The 22100-nt window shown below is 42.8% G+C and overlaps 1 protein-coding gene across 1 annotated transcript; it reads left to right on the forward strand.

The window, feature by feature from the left end:
- Positions 1-1028: 1028 nt before the first annotated feature.
- On the forward strand, positions 1029-21323 carry XRCC2 (X-ray repair cross complementing 2). The gene is made up of 3 exons (XM_060783463.2): positions 1029-1151; positions 15849-15930; positions 20451-21323. The coding sequence occupies exons 1-3, from the start codon at positions 1113-1115 to the stop codon at positions 21158-21160; spliced, it is 831 nt and encodes a 276-aa protein (XP_060639446.2). The 5' UTR covers positions 1029-1112; the 3' UTR covers positions 21161-21323.
- The last annotated feature ends 777 nt before the right edge of the window (positions 21324-22100 follow it).

Consider the following 22100-nt stretch of genomic DNA (forward strand, 5'->3'; position numbering starts at 1 on the left):
ATGAAATACTGGAAAGATAACTGCAATTTGAATCCCAGTAGATGCAATAAGCAACAATACAATACTAAACTACAATAATAATAATAATAATAATTATTATTATTATTATGAAATACTGGAAAGATAACTGCAATTTGAATCCCAGTAGATGCATTAAGCAACAATACTATACAATACTACAGTAAATATTATTATTATTATTATTATATTGAACTACTGTAAACATAACTGCAATTTGAATCCCAGTAGATGCATTAAGCAACAATACAATACTATAATAAATAATATTATAATTATAATGAAATACTGTAAACATGACTGCAATTTGAATCCCAGTAGATGCATTAAGCAACAATAGAATACTATACTACAATAAATATTATTATTATTATTATTATGAAATACTGTAAACATAACTGCAATTTGAATCCCAGTTAGATGCATTAAGCAACAATACTATACAATACTACAATTATTATTATTATTATTATTATTATGAAAGACTGCAAACATAACTGCAATTTGAATCCCAGTTAGATGCATTAAGCAACAATACTATACAATACTACGAAAATATTATTATTATTATTATTATTATTATTAAATACTATAAAGATAACTGCAATTTGAATCCCAGTAGATGCATTAAGCAACAACACAATAAATAATAAAAATAATAATACTGATAAAGTAAGGACGTTTTCAAAACTCCCAGCATCAAAAATATAGGAGAGGGGGAACCTATTCCTATTGAAGTCTAGAAAACTTTCTGCGCGCGTATTTCTGTAAATACGGTACTGTATGATCAAAAATAAAAGAGTGGGAGAACCTATTCCTTTTGAAGTCTAGAAAACGTGCTGCGCGCCTACTTCTGTAAATACGGTCCTGTCTGAGCGGGACAGGCAGCAGAGGGCAGCGAGGGGAGTTTTCAGTGGCCACTGCGCACGCGCAGAACAGAGAGTTCCCTCTCTTCTTTTTTTGACCGTTCGTACGCCTGCGCGGTGCCTGGGAACGCATGCGCAGTGGGGTCCGAAGCTGTGGCTGCCGTCTCCATAGAAAGGCTATAAGGCAACGGAGGGGATCCCGCGCGCTCGCTCGCTTCCCCAGCTAAGATGACTGACAGGTTCGGGAAGGCGGAATCGGGCGCCCAGGTGAGGCGGGTGCGCATGCGCCTTAGGGACTGTTCCCTCAGGCGCTGAAACTTTTGCCCAACAGATGGCCTCAGAATATTCTATATCTAATGAGGCAGATGTATACACAATAGTAGCCCAGGCTCTAGCTACATATAAATATTAATTAATAATTAATTAATAATTAATAATTGATTAATTAATAATTAATTAATAATCTAATGAGTCAGATGGACACAATAGTAGCCCAGGCTCTAGCTACATATAAATATTAATTAATTAATTAATAATTATTTATTAATTAATAATTAATTAATTAATAATATGAATAAGTGCGTATGTGGCAGAGGCAGCCTTTCATTCGGTTACAATTTCATCCTAGATGTTCTCTTTTTTTCTCAAGCATGGACATCCCAGGGTTCCTTACTCTTTCAATTGCTGTGGAATTTGCATGATCCCAGCCCACTGCCTCTCCTTTAACCCTTTCTTATGGCACACACAGCAAACAGGAATTATTCAGCAACAGGACAAGAAGTTTGGGAACAATTCACCATGATTTATAGGAGTTGTAGTTCACCTACATCCCAGGGTTCCTTACTCTTTCCGTTGCTGTGGAATTTGCATCACCCCGCCCACTGCCTCTTCCTTAACCCTTTCCTATTTCAAACAGAAATTATTCAGAAACAGGGCAAGAAGTTTGGGAAGAATTCACCATGATTTATAGGAGTTGTAGTTCACCTACATCCCAGGGTTCCTTACTCTTTCCATTGCTGTGGAATTTGCATCACCCCGCCCACTGCCTCTCCTTTAACCCTTTCCTATGGCAAACAACAAACAGGAATTGATCAGCAACGGAACAAGAGGTTTGGGAAGAATTCACCATGATTTATAGGAGTTGTAGTTCACCTACATCCCAGGGTTCCTTACTCTTTCAATTGCTGTGGAATTTGCATCACCCGCCACTGTATCTCCTTTAACCCTTTCTTATGGCACACACAGCAAACAGGAATTATTCAGCAACAGGGCAAGAAGTTTGGGAAGAATTCACCATGATTTATAGGAGTTGTAGTTCACCTACATCCCAGGGTTCCTTTCTCTTTCCATTGCTGTGGAATTTGCATGACCCCGCCCACTGCCTCTCCCTTAACCCTTTCCTACGGCACACACAGTAAACAGGAATTGATCAGCAACGGAACAAGAGGTTTGGGAACAATTCACCATGATTTATAGGAGCTGTAGTTCACCTACATCCAGAGAGCATTGTGAACCCAACCAACGATGGATCGGGTTGTAAAGTGCGTTAGAAAGACTCTTTGTGGCAAGTTTGGTCTGTCATTCTTGGGGGTCACAGTAGTCTCTCGATGTGGATGAAGGTACTGCAAATTCCATCATTTGTGGTCCATCTTTCCCAAATCTGCACCAAGACAATTCCACAGACAACTTGGCCACCACGTATATCTACGCTGGGTATTTAATGCAGTTTGAAGCTGACTTCAAACTGTGGTGGATAATGTCAGAGAACTGACGCTTGCCAGCGGAAGGACTGCTAGATCAGCAGACACTGTGTTCAAAATAAGGACTCTGCAGGCTTTCAGTTACAACAGAAAACTAAGTTTTACTAAGTACATCTAAACACGTCTATTCACAGCAAGCTACAGACAGGAACTCCTAGGCAAAAACAACAGTCTCTGAACATGTGCTTATCTGACTTCTGGCTGAGACCAGTTCCTCCCTTCTCTTCCCAGCAAGAGAACATGTTATCTCATTTCTGTCAAGGTTACATTATCACAGCCTCAGCACAGTATTTCTAATACACAATAGAACAGAATAGAATCCATCTTGAATTACATAGAAGCACATTGAAAAACACACATGCATAACTAAATAATCCTGACAGATAATAGATCACAAATGCCTGCAAAAGGGAGCCCAAGAAAGTGTCTAGCAGTCCTGGGCAAACTTGGGCTGTCCAGGTGTTTTGCACTTCGTCTTCCACAATTCCTAACAGCCTACTGGCTGGTTGTGGGAGTTGAAGTCCAAAAGATCAGGAGAGCCCACGTTTGCCCAGGCCCGAGTTGCATATATGAGATGCATTGCATTGCACCAAGAGGATGCTTTTATTAAAAATGAGAACTATTGTTTCCATTCTGACAAAAGTTCATTTTGGTCATACTGAGTGGCATTATAATACACTAGCCGTCCCCTGCCACGCGTTGCTGTAGCCCAGTCTGTTGATCTAAAAAATAAAGTAATGAGAAACTCTGGGTTTCTAATATATGTCATTTCTTTATGCTTGTGGGTAAACAGTATTTCTTGCTGTTTCTTTGTCAGTGTTCTCATTACTACTCTGGAACATACAACATATAATTGTCCTTCTTTAGGGGTCCCTTCCAGATCTATACTATATCTTCCTGTGTGTGAATCATATATATCTATCCATATCTATGGCTGGATGGCTCTTTGTCAGGAGGGATTTGATTACATTTTCTTGCCCTGGTGAAGTGAGTTGGACTGAATAGCCTTAAGTATTTTCTGCTGGTCATGGGAAGTTTTCCCCAATTCTGTCGTTGGTGGGATTCAGAATGCTCTTTTATTGTAGGTGAACTATAAATCCCAGTAACCACAACTCCCAAATGTCAAGGTCTATTTCCCCCAAACTCCATCTGTGTTCATATTTGGGCATATGGAATATCCGTGCCAAGTTTGGTCCAGATCCATCATTATTTGAGTCCACAGTGTTCTCTGGATGTAGGTGAACTATAACTCCCAAACTCAATGTCAATGCCCACCAAACCCTTCCAGTGTTTTCTGTTGGTCATGGGAGTCCTGTGTGCTAAGTTTGGCCCAATTCCATCATTGGTGTTTAGAATGCTCTTTGATTGTAGGTTAACTACAAATCCCAGCAACTACAACTCCCAAATGACAAAATCAATTTTTTGAGTGATGATCACTCCTTGGGCTAGTAGGTATCTTGTGGCCAAATTTGGCAGCAATTCGTCCAGTGGATTTTGAGTTAAGTTAATCCCACAAACGAACATTACATTTTTATTTATATAGATTGGTTAATACTGGGCCGTAAACATTTGTTGTCACCTGATTAACCTTTCTCATTAGACGGTCGTGAAAACAAAGTAGGGTTAGATTGGAAAGAGCGATTATCTTGGACTCCTCGCTATAAAGGTAGGATTAATCTATATCTATCTATACATATAATAAAAGTCAAAACTTGTATGCGGCGGATGTGTGGCGGTGTATGTGCCGGCTTTCTGATTGGCCAGCCTGAAAGTTCCACGATTCTGATTGGCTGCTGCTGTGGTGCTATTTGCATATGGTCCCTGATTGGCCTGCTTCAACAGGAGCCCCTGGTGGAGAAAAGGGTTCATGACAGGAATGGGGACATGACAGAAGGAAATTTGCATTTGGTCTCTGATTGGCCAGCCTCAATTCCAAGATTCTGAATGGCTGCCGCTGTGGTGCTATTTGCATATGCTCCCTGATTGGCCTGCTTCAACAGGAGCCCCTGGTGGAGAAAAGGGTTCATGACAGAAACAGGGACATGACAGAAGGAAATTTGCATTTGGTCTCTGATTGGCCAACCTCAATTCCAAGGTTCCGAGATGACAAAGAGGAAAGGAAAAGGCCAGGGGAGGCTGGGTCAGAAAATTACCAATACAGAGCCCACAAGACCCACTCGACATCCTACTGCAGTTTGGAGGAGGATGAACCATGGATGATGGGACTTACAGTCCCATCACTCACATTCTGAGACTGCTGTTAACCTCATCCAATGACTGATCAGGACCAAACTTGGCACATAGACCTCTCATGACCCACTTTACGTCCTGGTGTGTTTTGGCCAGGGATGGACCATGGATTATGGGACTTGCAGTACCTTTGCTCAATTCCTGCAACCCTCATCCAATTACCGATAAAGACCAAACTTGGCACACTGAGTCTCCATGATGCACTCTACATCCTGGTGCGGTTTGGGGGAGGATGCACCATGGACGATGGGACTTGCAATACCTGCACTCCCTTCCTGAGACCATTACAACTGCCAACAGTGATGGATCAGGATCACAATTCGCACAGAGAGCCCGCATGACCCACTCTACATCCTGGTGTAGTTTGGAAAAATTTGGAAATGGATAATGGGACTTGAAGTCACTTCACTCACTTCCTGAGACCACTGAGACCCTCGCCAATGACGGATCAAGACCAAACTTGGCACACAGAGTCCCCATGACCCACTCTACATCCTGGTGCACGTTTGAGGAGGACAGACCATGGATGATGGGACTTGAAGTACCTCCACTCCCTTCCCAAGACTGCTGCAACTCTCATCTAATGTCCGAACAAAACCAAACTTGGCACACAGAGCCCCCATGACCCACTCTACATCCTACTGCGGTTTGGAGTAGGGCATACCATGGATGATGGGACTTGCAGTACCTTTACTCACTTACTGAAACCACTGCCACCCTCACCCAATGACTGATAAAGACCAAAGTTGGCACACAGAGCCCCCATGACCCACTCTATATCCTGCTGTGGTTTGGAGGAGGGTGGACCATGGATGATGGGACTTCAAGTACCTTCACTCACTTCCTGAAAACAATGCAACCGTCATCCAATGACCAATAAAGACCAAACTTGGCATACAGAACCGCCATTACCCACTTTCTCTAATAACCCGGGCAGCGCCGGGTCCCCAAGCTAGTATATAATAAAAGTCAAAGTTTGTATGCGACGGACAGAAGTGCGGCGGACGTAGGGCGGAGGGATATGTGGCAGCTTTCTGATTGGCTGCCACTGTGGTGCTATTTGCATATGGTCTCTGATTGGCCAGCTTCAATAGGAGCCCCTGGTGGAGAAAAGAGTTCATGACAGAAACGGGGACATGAGAAGGAAATTTGCATATGGTCTCTGACTGGCCAGCCTCAAATCCAACATTCCGAGATGACAAAGAGAGGAAAGGAAAGGCCGGGGCCTGGGTCAGAACACTCCCAATAAAGACCGAAATAGGCACACAGAGCCCCCATCACCCACTCTACATCCTACTGCAGTTTGGAGGAGGATGAACCATGGATGATGGGACTTGCGGTACCATCACTCACATTCTGAGACCGCTGTTAACCTCATCCAATGACTGATCAGGACCAAACTTCGCACATAGACCTCTCATGACCCACTTTACGTCCTGGTGTGGTTTGGCCGGGGATGGACCGTGGATTATGGGACTTGCAGTACCATTGCTCAATTCTTCAGACCACTGCAACCCTCATCCAATTACCGATAAATACCAAACTTGGCACACTGAGTCTCCATGACGCACTCTACATCCAGGTGCAGTTTGAAGGAGGATGCACCATGGACGATGGGACTTACAATACCTAAACTCCTTCCTAAGACCATTACAACTGCCAACAATGATGGATCAGGACCACAATTTACACTGAGAGCCTGCATGACCCACTCTACATCCTGGTGCGGTTTGGAAGAATTTGGCAATGGATGATGGGACTTGCAATCATTTCACTCACTTCCTGAGATCACTGCGACCCTCGCCAATGACTGATCAAGACCAAACTTGGCAAACAGAGCCCCCATGACCCACTCTACATCCTAATACGGTTTGGAGTAGGGCATGCCATGGATGATGGGACTTGAAGTACCTCTACTCGCTTTCCGAGACTGCTGCGACCCTCAACAATGACTGAACAACACCAAACTTGGCACATAGACCTCTCATGACCGACTTTATGCCCTGGTGAGGTTTGACTGTGGATCGTGCATGGATTTTGGGACTTGCAGTACCTTCGCTCAATTCCTGAGACCACTGCAAAACATCATCCAATTTCCGATAAGGACCAAACTTGGCACACCGGGTCTCCATGATGCACTCTACATCCTGGTACGGTTTGGAGGATGATGCACCATGGACAATGGGACTTAGAGTACCTTCACTCAGTGAAACCATTGAGACCCTCATCCAATGACTGATGAAGACCAAACTTGGCACACAGAGCCCCCATGGCCAACTCAACATTCTGGTGAGGTTTGGGAGAGAACAGACTATGGATGATGGGACTTCAAGTACCTCCACTCACTTCCCAAGACTGGTGCAACCCTCATCTAATGACCAATCAAGACCAAACTTGGCACACAGAGCCCCCATGAGTGACTCTACATCCTGGTGCTGTTTGGAGGAGGACGGACAATGGATGATGGGACTTGCAGTACCTTCACTCACTTCCTGAAACCACAGTGACACTCATCCAAATACCAAGAAAGACCAAACTTGGCACAGAGAGCGCCCATGGCCAACTCAACATTCTGGTGATGTTGGAGGGAGATTATGGATTATGGGACTTGCAGTACCTTAACTCATGTTCTGAGACTGCTGTGATCCTCATCCAATGACTGATCAAGACCAAACTTAGCACACAGAGCCCCCATGACCCACTTTACGTCCTGCTGCAGTTTGAAAGGGGATGGACTTTGGGTGATGGGACTTGCAGTACCTTCACTCACTTACAGACACCACTGCCACCCTCATCTAATGACTGATAAAGACCAAACTTGGCACACAGAGCCCCCATGACCCACTCTATATCCTGCTGCTGTTTGTAGGAGGATGGCCCATGGATGATGGGACTTCAAGTACCTTCACTCACTTCCTGAAAATAATGCAGCCGTTATCCAAAGACCAATAAAAACCAAAGTTGGCATACAGAACCGCCATTACCCACTTTCTCTAATAACCCGGGCAACGCCGGGTCCCCAAGCTAGTGTGTAATAAATACACACCGACAGAGGTGGAATTTTAAGTCAGTACCATATTGGAAATCTGGAATATGACCCAATTTATCTTTACTAGTCCTTTCATAACGATTGATATTTAATTGTTTGGCCTAAGGTTTTGTACACAGAGAGACTGGTCTTTGTGGTTTTTCTTCTTTTTCCTGGAAAGCTGTTTGTTCGCTCCCTCTGCAATGTTGCCCATCACACACAGCATGCAACTAAATGTCTGTAGTTATTTTGCTTTATTAAAAAAAAATAGAGAGTAAACAGATACATGGAACACAGGTGCATTGGTACTTAAATTATCATAATAATTTGCATATGCAGTTAAGCCCCTGCTGTTATGTAAGAAAAATATGTGAACCATTACACTCATATTTCGTCTACAATAAACAGGGAGTGCGGTGCTTCTTGAGAGTGGCTCGGAAAGAGAGAAATATTAGAAGAGCAGCCTCAATGCACAGGTTTTTCATCCCAATAGCTGACTGTTTTCTCCTCTGGCAACATCTCTCCAGCGCCTCAGGCTCGATATGTCTTTCACATAATTTGAAACCTGAAAGACTTTTGATAAGAAATTCTAGCAATCTGCTGGGTAAAAAGAGTATATGTGTTCCCACTGAGCTGTTGCCTTTCCACGAGCTTCCAAATATATACATGTGTGTGTGTGTGTGCTGTCACACGCTGGGCCTGTAGCAATGTCTATTAACAGGACGTGATCTTTATGTGCCCAGCGGGACGCCGGGGTGCCTCAGCTGAGAGGCCCTATGAATTTCCCTATATAAAGTCTTTAGAAGCTTGGAAAGTTTAACAAAGTTCTTTAGTGGTGCATAAAATCAGTCAAATACTTCTTAGATCTTCAACAAATCAACCAAATATTTCTTAACTTGTCCACAATGGACAGGCAACTAGCTTCATGAACTGTTTCTTTCTTCTATGAGGGAAATCCTTTTGACCCTTCCTTGGGCAATCTGTCTTTTAGGCTTAGCTGGCGTGGGGCCCTACTCCCGGTTTCAATTTGCTTTATGGGTACCCAAGTAGACCTTACCGGCTAAAACTCCAGCTTTAGCCGGCTAAAACTCCAACTTAGCCGGCTAAAACTCCAACTACCGGCTAAAACTCCAACTCTAGGACTTTCCAGCTGGAGTCCTTTGGATTTTTCCCCCACGAATGCTGTGGATCTGTTTCTTTAACCCAAACAAGGGCTGTGCTGTATTTCTTAGTAAAGCTATGAGAATTGTCTTCCCCAGCCAAGCTTGTAAGAAACGAAGCTTTTCTACAGGAGGGGAAAACTCACACGTCCTGTAGTTAGACTTCAAACTGTAAGACTGAACAAATTGACCCCTTTCCCCTCCTGAACCTGGGGGAAAGGGCGGTTCCAAAAGCCTCAACGATGATAGGCAGGCTGCTAGCCTATGACTGCAGCCTGGGGAAAGCTGCTTAACTGCAAAATGCCTGGCTAACAGAAACACGTGCAAACTAACCATGCATAGAAAAAGAAAATTTAGCTTCTGGCACAGCTGTGCCAGCACAGTGTGTATATATATGCTAAATATATTGACTATATTTTATTTTTTCCCTTCAGATCAGGTTTTGTATCATTTATGTCAATAGGTATCCTTTTTTTTTCTTTTTAAATTCCATTTTCACAGAAGGTCTCAAAGCTCAGAAATCTTGGTCCTTCAGGTAGCCTGGACCCAAAGTAAGAGGGAAAAGATTGCCACTATGCCAATATTTAGAAGAGAGCATCAGAGTTAAAAGTGAAATTATGCTTTGTGTTTCGATTTTAAAAGATATTTACATAACAATTACAGAAAACGATCTCAACCTAAAGTTTTTTAATGCAAAAATGTTACATAACCTCTAATGCGTAGCGAAAGTGTTTTGTGCTTGTCTTCTGTTATATTCGGATATTTGGAGTAGTAAAACAAAATACCCTATTAAATTTGGGAGACTTGTCCATCTAGCACAAAAATACATATTGCATTAGGTTCTGTTGCTGCGCTGTTTGGGAATTTCTTGGTAAATGTCATGAAGCTGACAGACCAAAATGAATGGCCAATTGTATCTAGAAAGCTGCAGTGTAAGATAAATAGGAGAATAAAGAAGAAGGATGGTTTGACTTTTTCTTCATCGCCTCTATTGCTGTGTTTCAATCCACACTGCAGTTAGAAGCGAGATTGCTGTAGCTTTCTTGTGGATGTTTGTCCAATTTTAGTCCTATGAAGGTAAAGATTTCCCCTGACATTGTCTAGTCATGCCCAACTTGGGGATAAGTTGCTCATCTCCATTTCTAAGCCAAAGAGGCAGCGTTATGCATAGACACCTCCAAGGCCATGTGGTCAGCATGACTGCATGGAGTGCTGTTACCTTCCCGCAGAAGTGGTACTTATTGATCCACTCACATTTGCATGTGTTCTGTCGCGCACTGGGCTTGTAAAGAATTGTCTTTAAGTTAGGACGTGCAACTTGAGCCCAGCAGGAAGCCAGGCCCCCCCGAAGAGAAGCTCTCAGGGATCTTCCACCACAAATGGTCTTTAGATGGCTTGTGAAGAATAACAAAGTCCTTTATTAATGAACAATCAAACAGAAACATTTCTTGTCTTCAATAAAGTTAAACAAATGCTTCCAGGCTTTTATGCAACTGGTGGCTTCCTAATCTTGTCCACGAAGGACAGGCAATTGTCTTCAGTAACTGTTACTTTACTTTAAGGAAAATCCCTTTTTAACTTCTCCCAGGCTGACTGTAATCTAATCCTTACTGATGTGGGCTCCGCTACCGGGTCGATCTGCATCTCGAGCACCGAGTGGACCTACCAGTAAAGGCCAGTAGATTCTCCAGCTGGAGTTTTGTGGCCTTCCAAACTGTTTACCCTCCGAAATTCCTCAAGGCTTTAGAGCTGTTTCCCTGGAAATCTTTGGAGATCTTTGGATGCTCTTAAGACTATTCTCCCCCGGAAAGTCTTAAGGGTTGAAGCTTTTGTACAGGAGAAGCTTGAACACGTCCTCTATATTAGCTTTCCTTACTGAGACTAACTAAAAATGGCTCCCTTCCCTTCCCAATTGCCCTGAACAAGGGGCGAAAACAAAACGTAATGATGATGAACAGGTGACTTGCCCTACGACTGCAACCAAAGGAAGCCACCTTTCTGCAGAATCCCAGGAACCTTGGACTTCAAGCAAACATTTAATACAAAGCAAATTAAAGGAACTCCTGGTACAGCCATACCAGCACAGCATGTTTTCAAACTGCCAGGTTGACAGAATCTGAGGTTAACAGTAGGAGCTCACCCCACTCCCCGGATTTGAACCACCAACCTTTCGGACAGCAAGTTCAGCAGCTCAGTGGTTTAACCCGCTGCACCACCGGGGGGGGGGGGGGGGGGGGGCAGTCCTTCTATACTTCTCAGCAAATTTTCAACACAAGTCTCGACCAGATATTGTGAAACTCGTAAGAGTGATCTGTGGATAACAAAGAGTGGTAAAGGAGGAAGTTCTATTGCAGAACCCCATGTGGATTGTTGTGACTTGGTTTTTGTTTAATAACACTCTGAAGTTGGAGAGCGATTGTCTCAAAGTTTGACATGAGGAGGACCTCCGAGAATTATTTCCTTTTCCATCAGTCTGAAGGATGACAGCTAACAAGCTGAAACTAAACCCGGACAAGCTAGAATTAAGTTGTTTGGGGATTTTGTGCATTAAGGGAAAGCAAAGGTGCCCACAATTAATTCATTAATCAGATTCATAGATGTACTCTTGAGCCTGGAACTCGCCTTAGAAAACCCAGTGGAGGCAGTGGGCTTTACCAGCTTTGCTTAATCCAAACATATAATATTGTAGTCTGCGGGGAAATCTAGCAAACGCCACATGTGCCTTTGTGACTTTTGAAGGTCAATTGCTCCAATATTCTTTGTGTGTGGTTCCCTTCAGAACTCTTGGACGTCTAAAGTTAGTGCAGGATTTGACTGCCATTCTCAGTAAGCATAATAAGAAAGGGAAATTATTGCTTTAGACGACCTAAATGATGGTTTTCTGTCACATTCTAGCTGTTGGCTGTGAGATGCAGAGTTTGGAGGCCCAAGATACCTTTAATTGCTCTGCCATCTCCTGCTGCTTTTTCATCTACTAAGATCAAGAGAAGCCTTGCTGTAGTTCCCACTAATCTAATTAGAAAGCCAGATTAGTGGAGAAATGCAGATTTTTTTTAGTAGTGTTCCCAATACTATAGCATTTGCTAGAAGATCTGTGTTGGAAAAGAAGATAATGCTTTCCAAAGTGGAATGCTCTAGAAATAAGGTAGACCAGTTGACTTTGGAAGACCTGAGGAAGTCAATGGTTGATCTGGGATCTTGACGGTCACTCATTCATTGCGTTGCCATACATCAGTGGTTCTCAACCTTCCTAATGCCGCGACCCCTTAATACAGTTCCTCGTGTTGTGACCCCCAATCATTTTTTTTTCTGTTGCTACTTCATAACTGTAATTTTGCTACTGTTATGAATCGTAATGTCAATATCTGATATGCAGGATGTATTTTCATTCACTAGACCAAACTTGGCAAAAAGACCCGATATGCCCAAGTTTGAATACTGGCTGGGTCTAATCTGTCTAATCAATGTCACCGTTAGTTTTGTCACATGTACACACAAACCTTTTCCCCAAGATTGGGACTCATGGCAGCTCTTGCTCACTTCCATCAGCGGTTAGTATAATTTAATGTGTGTGGTGGAATGAAAATTTATTTTATTTACAGTATTTATATACCGCTTTTCTCATCCCGAGGGGGACTCAAAGCCCTGAGGGGACTCAAAGATGTGAATCACACATAATTCACGTCTTTACCAATCCACACACTGTCTTGCTAGAAAAAATATATGCCACTGGACCATATTTGGCACAAATACCTGATACGCCCAAATTCGAATACTGGTGGGGTTAGGGGGCATTGATTTTGTCATTTGGAGTTGGAGTTGTTGGGATTTATACTTCACCTACAATCAAAGAGCATTCTGAACTCTACCAATGATGGAATTGAACCAAACTTGGCACACAGAACTCCCACGACCAACAGAAAATAGTGGAAAGGTTTGGTGGGCATTGATCTTGAATTTTGGAGTTGTAGTTCACCTACATCCAGAGAGCACCGTGGACTCAAACAGTGATAGATCTGGACCAAACTTGGCATGGATACTCAGTGTGCCCAAATGTGAACACTGGTGGAGTTTGCGGAAAATAGACCTTGACATTTGGGAGTTTTCAGTTGCTGGGATTGATAGTTCACCTACAATCAAATAGCATTCTGAACTCTACCCACAATAGAATTGGGCCAAACTTCCCACACAAAACCCCCATGACCAACAGAAAAAACTGTGTTTTCTGATGGTCTTTGGCTACCCCTCTGACACCCCTTATGACCCCCCCCCCCCCCCAGGGGTCCCGACCACCAGGCTGAGAAACACTGCCATATATCAAAGTCGATTTGATGGCAAAGAACAACTGAAGTACTTCAAGGATGTATGTATGCAACAAATAGAGGTTGGGCAGGGGAATATAACTTCTTGCTGGAAGGAGTCATGATAGGTTGCTACCTGTCGGGATGACGCTTTGAACAAAGCTTTAGCTGTTTTAGACAGTTTCTTAGCCTTATTTCCAAGGACTGTTCTCTTCATAATTGCTTGGTTTTTCTTCCTCCAATCTTAGAAAGGAAAAAAAAACTTTCTGAAAATACAAAGAACTTAAAACGTAGCTTGGCAACCATGCAGTCCTTCACATGGGGAAGGTTTTAATGAGAAGTTCCTTTCCAAAACAGCAAAGTCAAATGTTCTCATAGAGAATAAAAGTTTATTTGGGGGAAAGTAGAAAACAAGAGGAACAGAGGTACATTGCAGACAACATGGTATGAAAGGGAACGCATTGGGCCTCCTGATGAGAAGGTTGGAAAAAAGTTTAAAGCAGGGGTCCTCAAACTAAGGCCCGGGGGCCGGATATGGCCCTCCAAGGTCATTTACCCGGCCCTCACTCAGGGCCAACCTAAGTCTGAAGGACTTGAAAGCACACAACAACAACAACAGTCTTATCTCATCAGCCAAAAGCAGGCCCACACTTCCCATTGAAATACTAATAAGTTTATATTTGTTAAAATTGTTCTTCATTTTAACTATTGCATTGTTTTAAGTGTATTTGCTCTGATAATCTGTTTCAATAATCTTCATTGAGTTTTCTTAAGCTTGTGACATCGAAAGAGGGGGAACAATACATAGATAGGAAAGCTTGGAAATATATTTGCTCTGATAATCTGGATTATATGGCAGTGTAGAAGGGTCTCCAGTCACCCCGTGCTTGAATTATAAAAGAGTTGTCAAGATCTACTGGAACAGAATTTTTCAGACATTGCATGTTGGTGACACATTTTTTAGACATGCGTTATTTTGTAACACAGTAATTCAGTTTTACTAGCAGTGGAGTCATGGTGGCGCAATGGATTTGACCTTTGTGCCTGCAGGATTACTGAGCGAAAGGTCAGCAGTTCAAATCCTCATGATGGGATGAGCTCCCATCTGTCAGCTCCAGCTTCCAATGGAGGGACATGATAAATAATGCTACCCCTCTATTCCGCTTTGGTTAGACTACACCTGGAATATTGTGTCCAATTCTGGGCACCACAATTCAAGAGAGATATTGACAAGCTGGAATGTGTCCAGAGGAGGGCAACTAAAATGATCAAGGGTCTGGAGAACAAGCCCTAGGAGGAGCGGCTTAAGGAGCTGGACATGTTTAGCCTGAAGAAGAGAAGACTGAGAGGAGATATGATAGCCATGTATAGATATGTGAGAGGAAGCCACAGGGAGGAGGGAGCAAGCTTGTTTTCTGCTTCCTTGGAGACTAGGACGCGGAACAATGGCTTTAAACTAAAAGAGAGGAGATTCCATCTGAACATGAGGAAGAACTTCCTGATTGTGAGAGCCGTTCAGCAGTGGAACTCTGTGCCCCAAGGTATGGTGGAGGCTCCTTCTTTGGAAGCTTTTAAACAGAGGCTGGATGGCCATCTGTCAGGGGTGATTTGAATGCAATATTCCTGCTTCTTGGCAGGGGTTGGACTGGATGGCCCATGAGGTCTCTTCCAACTCTTTGATTCTATGATTCTATGAGAGAAGCCTCCCCCAGGGTGGTAAGATATCCAGGCATTCCCTGTCCAACATCCTTGCAGATGGCCAATTCCCTCACACCAGAAGGAACTTGCAGTATATTCTCAATTCACTTCTGACATGATAAAAAAAAGTTTTACTAGCATACCAGAGTTTCAACCAACCCCTTATAAGGAATATGAGCACATACAAAAGCTGTAATAACAAATATATGTCATATGTATTTATATTTTAATGTATGATTTATAAATATATGATTTATTTCTTATTTCACGTAAACTCAGTGGTTTCTTATATTTGCGTGACATACCTACACACTACCACCAACACATGAACATGTCGCAGAACACAGTTTGGGAAATTTGGTACTAAGTACAGATCTTAAGTTCAGGATGTGTTGGGGGGAAAAAAGAGGTAAGATTCGGCTTATTTGGGTTTCTCAACGTTGTGCCAACTTACCAGATACTGCAGGGGGAGCTGATGAGCTACATCAAAAGGTGGTGGTTTTGTCACAGCTGCTTTCAGCAATTTTGGTAAAATACCATAGAAATAAACAGGACAGGTTTCAGGAAAAAAATTGCTTCCTTGAGGGAACAGCGGGGGACCATATCTAGCGTTTTTTAAAATACATGAGATACTGTATTTGTAATATGAGCAACAAAGCATCTAAAATCAACTGCTGAGAAGTCACTGAATTCACAGTCAGTTTTGAGTCCATTTAAGATGTGGGTGCATTAGTTTTAAATAATCTGTCTCTCTTTTTGCTTGATAGCTTCTGGCACGACTCGAGGGCAGAGATTCACTGAAAGATCTTGAACCTTATCTGTTTGCTGAAGAAGGACATCCAATTCATGGTAAAATATATACAGAAAGACACTTTTAAACTTGAGTATCTATCCTCCTTGAGATAGTGTGTTGTTGCAGATCAGTGGTTTTCAACCTGTGGTTCCCCAGGTGTTTTGGCCTACAACTCCCAGAAATCCCAGCCAGTTTACCAGCTGTTAGGATTTCTAGGAGTTGAAGGCCAAAACATCTGGGGACCCACAGGTTGAGAAGCACTGTACTAGATGAATATTGAACTATGACTCTGGCGATCAGGGTCCAAATCCCTGCTTGGCCACAGAAGCCCATTGGGTGATCTTGGACAACTCACACACTCTCAGCCTTAAAGGGAGGCAAATCCTTTCTGAACAAAATCTTACCAAGAAAATCCCACAACAAGCTCATTTTAGGGTCACCATTAATCAGAAACAATTTGAAGGCAAATAATAACCCTCATGAATACAAGCTCAATGCAAATATGCACATTTTATGTAAAGGTAAAGGTTTACCCTTGACATTAAGTTTAGTCATCTCGAGCTGGCATTGTCCATAGACGCCTCCTAGCTGGGTTGGCAGAGCTGGGCCTAATACTCATTTACTTACTTAGGCGATCCCTCATGGGCCGAGTAGGATAGTCTTCCAGGATCAGTATTCTGGTGGGTCCATAGGTGACTGTGGAGCCCTATTCTTGATCTGTATCTTCTTCCGCAGTGAGGGCATTGGTTTCCAGGTGGAAGGCGGTCTCGGTCGGGGTTGGCTTGACAAGCCTTCCCGTTGGCATGTTTCTCTCTTTCACCCTCCATTTGTGCCTCTTCAAATTCTTCAGCACTGCTGGTCACAGCTGACCTCCAGCTGGAGCGCTCAAGGGTCAGGGCTTCCCAGTTCTCAGTGTCTATGCCAGAGTTTTTAAGATTGGCTTTGAGCCCATCTTTAAATCTCTTTTCCTGTACATCAACATTCCATCTTCCGTTATTGAGTTCGGAGTAGAGCAACTGCTTTGGGAGACAGTGGTCGGGCATCCGGACAATGTGGCCGGTCCAGCGGAGTTGATGGCAGAGGACCATCGCTTCAATGCTGGTGGTCTTTGCTTCTTTCATCACGCTGATGTTTGTCTGCCTGTCTTCCCAAGAGATTTGCAGGATTTTTCGGAGGCAGCACTGATGGAATCATTCCAGGATTTGCATGTGACGTCTGTAGACAGTCCACGTTTCGCAGGCATATAGCAGGGTTGGGAGGACAATAGCTTTATAAACAAGCACCTTGGTATCCCTACAGATGTCCCGGTCCTCAAACACTCTCTGCTTCATTCGGAAAAATGCTGCACTCGCAGAGCTCAGGCGGTGTTGTATTTCGGTGTCAATGTTGACTTTGGTGGAGAGGTGGCTGCTAAGGTAGCGGAAATGGTCAACATTTACTAATGTTACACTATTAAGCTGTATCTCTGGCATTGGAGAGGGGTTGGCTGATGACTGCTGGAACAGCACTTTGGTTTTCTCGATGGGCCTAATAGCAGGAGCTCACCCTGTTCTCTCGACTCAAACCACCGACCTTTCAGTCACCAAGTTCAGCAGATCAGCGGTTTAACCCACTGCGCCACCAAGGGGTCCAAAATTTAAGAATATCACCAATTTCTTCTAAGGCAAGTTCAAATGTAACAGACAGGTTTTGAAAGCAAAATATACTAGGACCCTGGCAGAAGCTGGGGCTAACAGCGGGGGCTCACTCCGTCCCGCAGATTTGAACCGCTGATCTTCCAGTCAACAAATTCTGTAGCTTAGCAATTTAAGCCATTGCGCTACAGCAGCCCCACATTTTATGCATAGCAAGTATTTTTCCTTCTCACATCCCAGCTATAAACATTCAGAGAGACCTGACCTAGTGTGGCACCTTAAGGAAGCTTTGTTTTGTTGTACACTGAACATTTAATGTATCTGTCTTTCATCTATTCATAAATAACAATTATAATTCTGCCTGCATTTTGATGGGACTTCACTTTAAGTACTTACAGCTTTCATTCCCAGATCTCAAAGTAAAATGATGTTGCTTTTATTCCTTAGTACTAGACTCCAGAGGGAGATTTTCCTCAAAATAGTGTATTTTTCTGTCACCTGGATTTAACAGTAGTTCTCTTTTTCTTCTGTAGTCAAATTTATTTCTGAACAAGGTAATTATTTAAGAATTTTTTTGTCCAAAGAGGCACCAGTGACATTTTCCCGCCTCTGGGCATTTCTCTCCTTGTCTTTAGTGCCATTTTCCCCCTATTAGTGCCCGTATATTCAGGAAATATTTCAATTAAAGTCACTCTCTTTTAACATTGCTTGATTGGAGCTGTTAAATATGTCCAAAATGACTTTTATTTTGGATTAGAACATGGTATGTGTATGTTAATCCTGAAAACTAAATGGTTCTGTCTAGTTCTTGAGTAGGAGATGGCTTTTCAAGCTTAAACACTAGTTTCTTTGGGTTGCTGTGAGTTTCCCTGGCTGTATGGTCATGTTCCAGAAGCATTCTCTCCTGACATTTCTTCCACATCTATGGCAGGCATCCTCTGAGGTTGTGAAGTCTGTTGGAAACTAGGCAAGTGAGGTTTATATATCTGTGAAATGTTCAGGGTGGGAGAAAAAACCCTTGTCTTCCTGAGGCAAGTATGAATGTTGCAATTGGCCAGCTTGATTAGCATGGAATAACCTTGCAGCTTCAAAGCCTATTGGAAATTCCATAACTTATTGGAAATAAGTGCACCATAACCTTATTAAAAAGGTAAAAATGATATCACATCCATTTGGCAAATGAACATGTGGAGACCACCTTTTGAAAACCACTAGTCAATAAAAGCATGACCTTGTTAGAAGTCAACTCTTTGAACAAGTGATATTCATAAGCAGTCGTGTAATGGCACACAAGTAACTCAGCTGTTAAACTGAAGAACCATGTCTTTACACTGCCAAGCATAAAGACATGCCACTACAAAAATATATTTGGTTAGCAGAGGATGGTTGTTTCTCTGAAGTAGAAGTTGCAGTTGTAATTGTAATTGCAAGTTGCCCAAAATAAATACACTCCCCTGAAATTCTTAGTTAAAATATGCACTCAAAGTCTTCTTTAAAAATAACATCTCAGGTTTACTAACAAGCTTCTTGTATATATTCACCATACAGTTAGATAAGATGCCGTTTCTTCTCTGTTTTGAGTACTTACTTACTTAGGCAATCCCTCATAGTCCGAGGATGATGGTCCTCCAAGATCGGTGTTCTGGTGGTGGGTATGTAGGTGACTGTGGAGCCCTATTCTTGATCTGCATCTTCCGCAGTGAGGGCATTGGTTTCCAGGTGGAAGGCGGTCCCGGTCAAGGTTGGCTTGACACGCCTTCCTCTTGGCACGTTTCTCTCTTTCCCCCTCCATTTGTGCCTCTTCAAATTCTACAGCACTGCTGGTCACAGCTGACCTCCAGCTGGAGCGCTCAAGGGCCAGGGCTTCCCAGTTCTCAGTGTCTATGCCAGAATTTTTAAGGTTGGTTTTGAGCCCATCTTTAAATCTCTTTTCCTGTCCACCAACATTCCGTTTTCCGTTCTTGAGTTCGGAGTAGAGCAACTGCTTTGGGAGACGGTGGTCGGGCATCCGGACAACGTGGCCGGTCCAGCAGAGTTGATGGCAGAGGACCATCGCTTCAATGCTGGTGGTCTTTGCTACTTCCAGCACACTGACATTTGTCTGCTTGTCTTCCCAAGAGATTTGTAGGATTCTTCGGAGGCAGTGCTGATGGAATCATTCCAGGAGTTGCATGTGACGTCTGTAGGCTGTCCACGTCTCACAGGCATATAGCAGAGTTGGGTGGACAATAGCTTTATTAACAAGCACCTTGGTATCCCTATGGATGTCCCGGTTCTCAAACACAGGGTACAATACTTACTCAGTTGTCCATAGCCTTTAAGTATAGCTGTACTCACTGAAGTCATAGAATCAAAGAGTTGGAAGAGACCTCATGGGCCATCCAGTCTAACCCCCAGGAATATTGCATTCAAATCACCCCTGAGAGATGGCCATCCAGCCTCTGTTTAAGTCCATAAGTCTAACTTCTCTACTAAAGTCTGAACAGTAACATGCATCCACCTCCACTGAGGTCTGATGCAAAACACATTCACCTCCAATGAGGTGATAAGCAGGCTAAATATAAAATGGATTCCTGAGTCTACACATGCTCAGTACAATCACATCTATTAACTCCTCCCACACCAAAGAGGTAAGTCAAACTGGCAAATCAACATACGCATAGAATACAGGTTAGCAAATATATACATCAACAAATAAATAATGAAAGACTTGGGAGGTTGCTATTTCCAACAAAACCTGGCTGCTTCCAGATACATAAACTTCACTTGCCTAGTTTCCAACAGACCTCGCAACCTCTGAGGACACCTACCATAGATGTGGGCGAAACGTCTGGAGAGAATGCTTCTGGAACATGGTCGTACAGCATGGAAAACTCATAGCAACCTAGTGATCCTGGCCATGAAATCCTTCAACAACACTTGTTTCTTTATTTGTTGAACAGGAGACATTGTTGAATTCTATGGCCCAGAAGGGGCAGGAAAAACAGAAATGCTCTACCATCTTATTGCCCGTTGCGTTCTTCCAAAATCGAGAGGTGGTTTGGAAGTTGGCTTGCTTTTCATTGACACAGACTTTCATTTTGACATGCTGCGCTTAGTGACTATTTTGGAACACAGATCGTCCCAAGGCACAGAAGATATGATAAAGCAGTGTCTGGGGAGGTTGTTTCTTGTTAATTGCAGCAGCAGCTCTCAGTTGCTTCTCACCCTTTATTCTCTGGAAAACATGTTTTGCTCTCACCCTTCGCTCTGCCTCCTGATTATTGACAGCATATCAGCTTTTTATTGGATTGATCGAGTCAACGGAGGGGAGAGCATTAGTCTGCAGGAAGCAAACTTAAGGAGATGCGCTCAGTTCCTTGAGAAGCTTGTCAGAGAGCATCATTTAGTTCTGTTTGCAACGACTCAGGCAATTATGCAGAAATCACTGAATGCTGCCGAAAGCTCCAGAAAACACAACGGTGATGGAGATGTGGATTACCGGCCTTACCTCTGCAAGTCATGGCAACAGCTGATAACCCATCGGGTCTTTTTCTCCAGACAATGCCGTCCAGACAACACCCAAAGTTTTTCTATTACTACTTGCGATATCCGAAACAACTCAGTGATAAAACGCTCATTTAGCATTTTGGAAAGTGGGATCCAGTTTTAACACTGAGCTATTTTTAAAAGGGACTGTTGAGACTACAGTAAAATCCACGTAAACATTGTATACTGTTTTTTTTAAAGAGTAAGATAACTTTTACATGTTTCTACTGCTGTTTCTTAAAATGTTGTTTTAAAAGCCACATGATTGTTATTTATTTTGTCACTTCAAGAAATCAGATTGAAGTTTAATGTAAAATTTAATAATAATAATAATAATAATAATAAATAAAATTTATTTATATTCCGACACCATCTCCCAAAAGGGACTTGGGGTGGCTTACAAGACACTGCAATGCAGTATATAACATAAACAATACATGAGTCCAAAACAATATAACATACAAAATTATAAAACAACCACTATCAACACATAAAAAATTAAACAGCACAATTTAAAATGTAAAACCATCAGTAGTTAAAACTAGCTGCTATCAATTCAAATTAAAGTGCCAGAGTGTCAACCTCATGTACTTACTTACTTACTTACTTACTTAGGCGATCCCTCATAGTCCAAGGATGATGGTCCTACAAGGTCGGTGTCCTGGCGGTGGGTCTGTAGGTGACTGTGGAGCCCTATTCTTGATCTGCAACTTCTCCCACAGTGAGGGCATCGGTTTCCAGGTGGAAGGCAGTTTGGCTTGATGCGCCTACCTCTTGGCATGTTTTTCTCTTTTGCCCTCCATTCGTGCCTCTTCAAATTCTACAGCACTGCTGGTCACAGCTGACCTCCAACTGGAGTGCTCAAGGGCCAGGGCTTCCCAGTTCTCACATCACTTCACTTTATTTCTTAATTAGTCTCTCTCCACCAAGGTGCTCTGAGTGACTTCTTAGTGTCTATGCCAGAGTTTTTAAGGTTGGCTTTGAGCCCATCTTTAAATCTCTTTTCCTGCCCACCAACATTCTGTTTTCCGTTCTAGAGTTTGGAATAGAGCAACTGCTTTGGG

The sequence above is a fragment of the Anolis sagrei genome, chromosome 6, assembly GCF_037176765.1.
Source record: "Anolis sagrei isolate rAnoSag1 chromosome 6, rAnoSag1.mat, whole genome shotgun sequence".
Lineage (NCBI taxonomy): Eukaryota > Metazoa > Chordata > Lepidosauria > Squamata > Dactyloidae > Anolis > Anolis sagrei.

Excerpts from the sequence above, each read along its gene's own strand:
- XRCC2 (XM_060783463.2), top strand. The coding sequence starts at position 1,113 with ATGACTGACAGGTTCGGGAAGGCGGAATCGGGCGCCCAG. Across the intron at positions 1,152-15,848 it reads AGGCGGAATCGGGCGCCCAG|CTTCTGGCACGACTCGAGGG; the intron begins GTGAGGCGGGTG and ends TTTGCTTGATAG. Across the intron at positions 15,931-20,450 it reads AGAAGGACATCCAATTCATG|GAGACATTGTTGAATTCTAT; the intron begins GTAAAATATATA and ends TTTGTTGAACAG.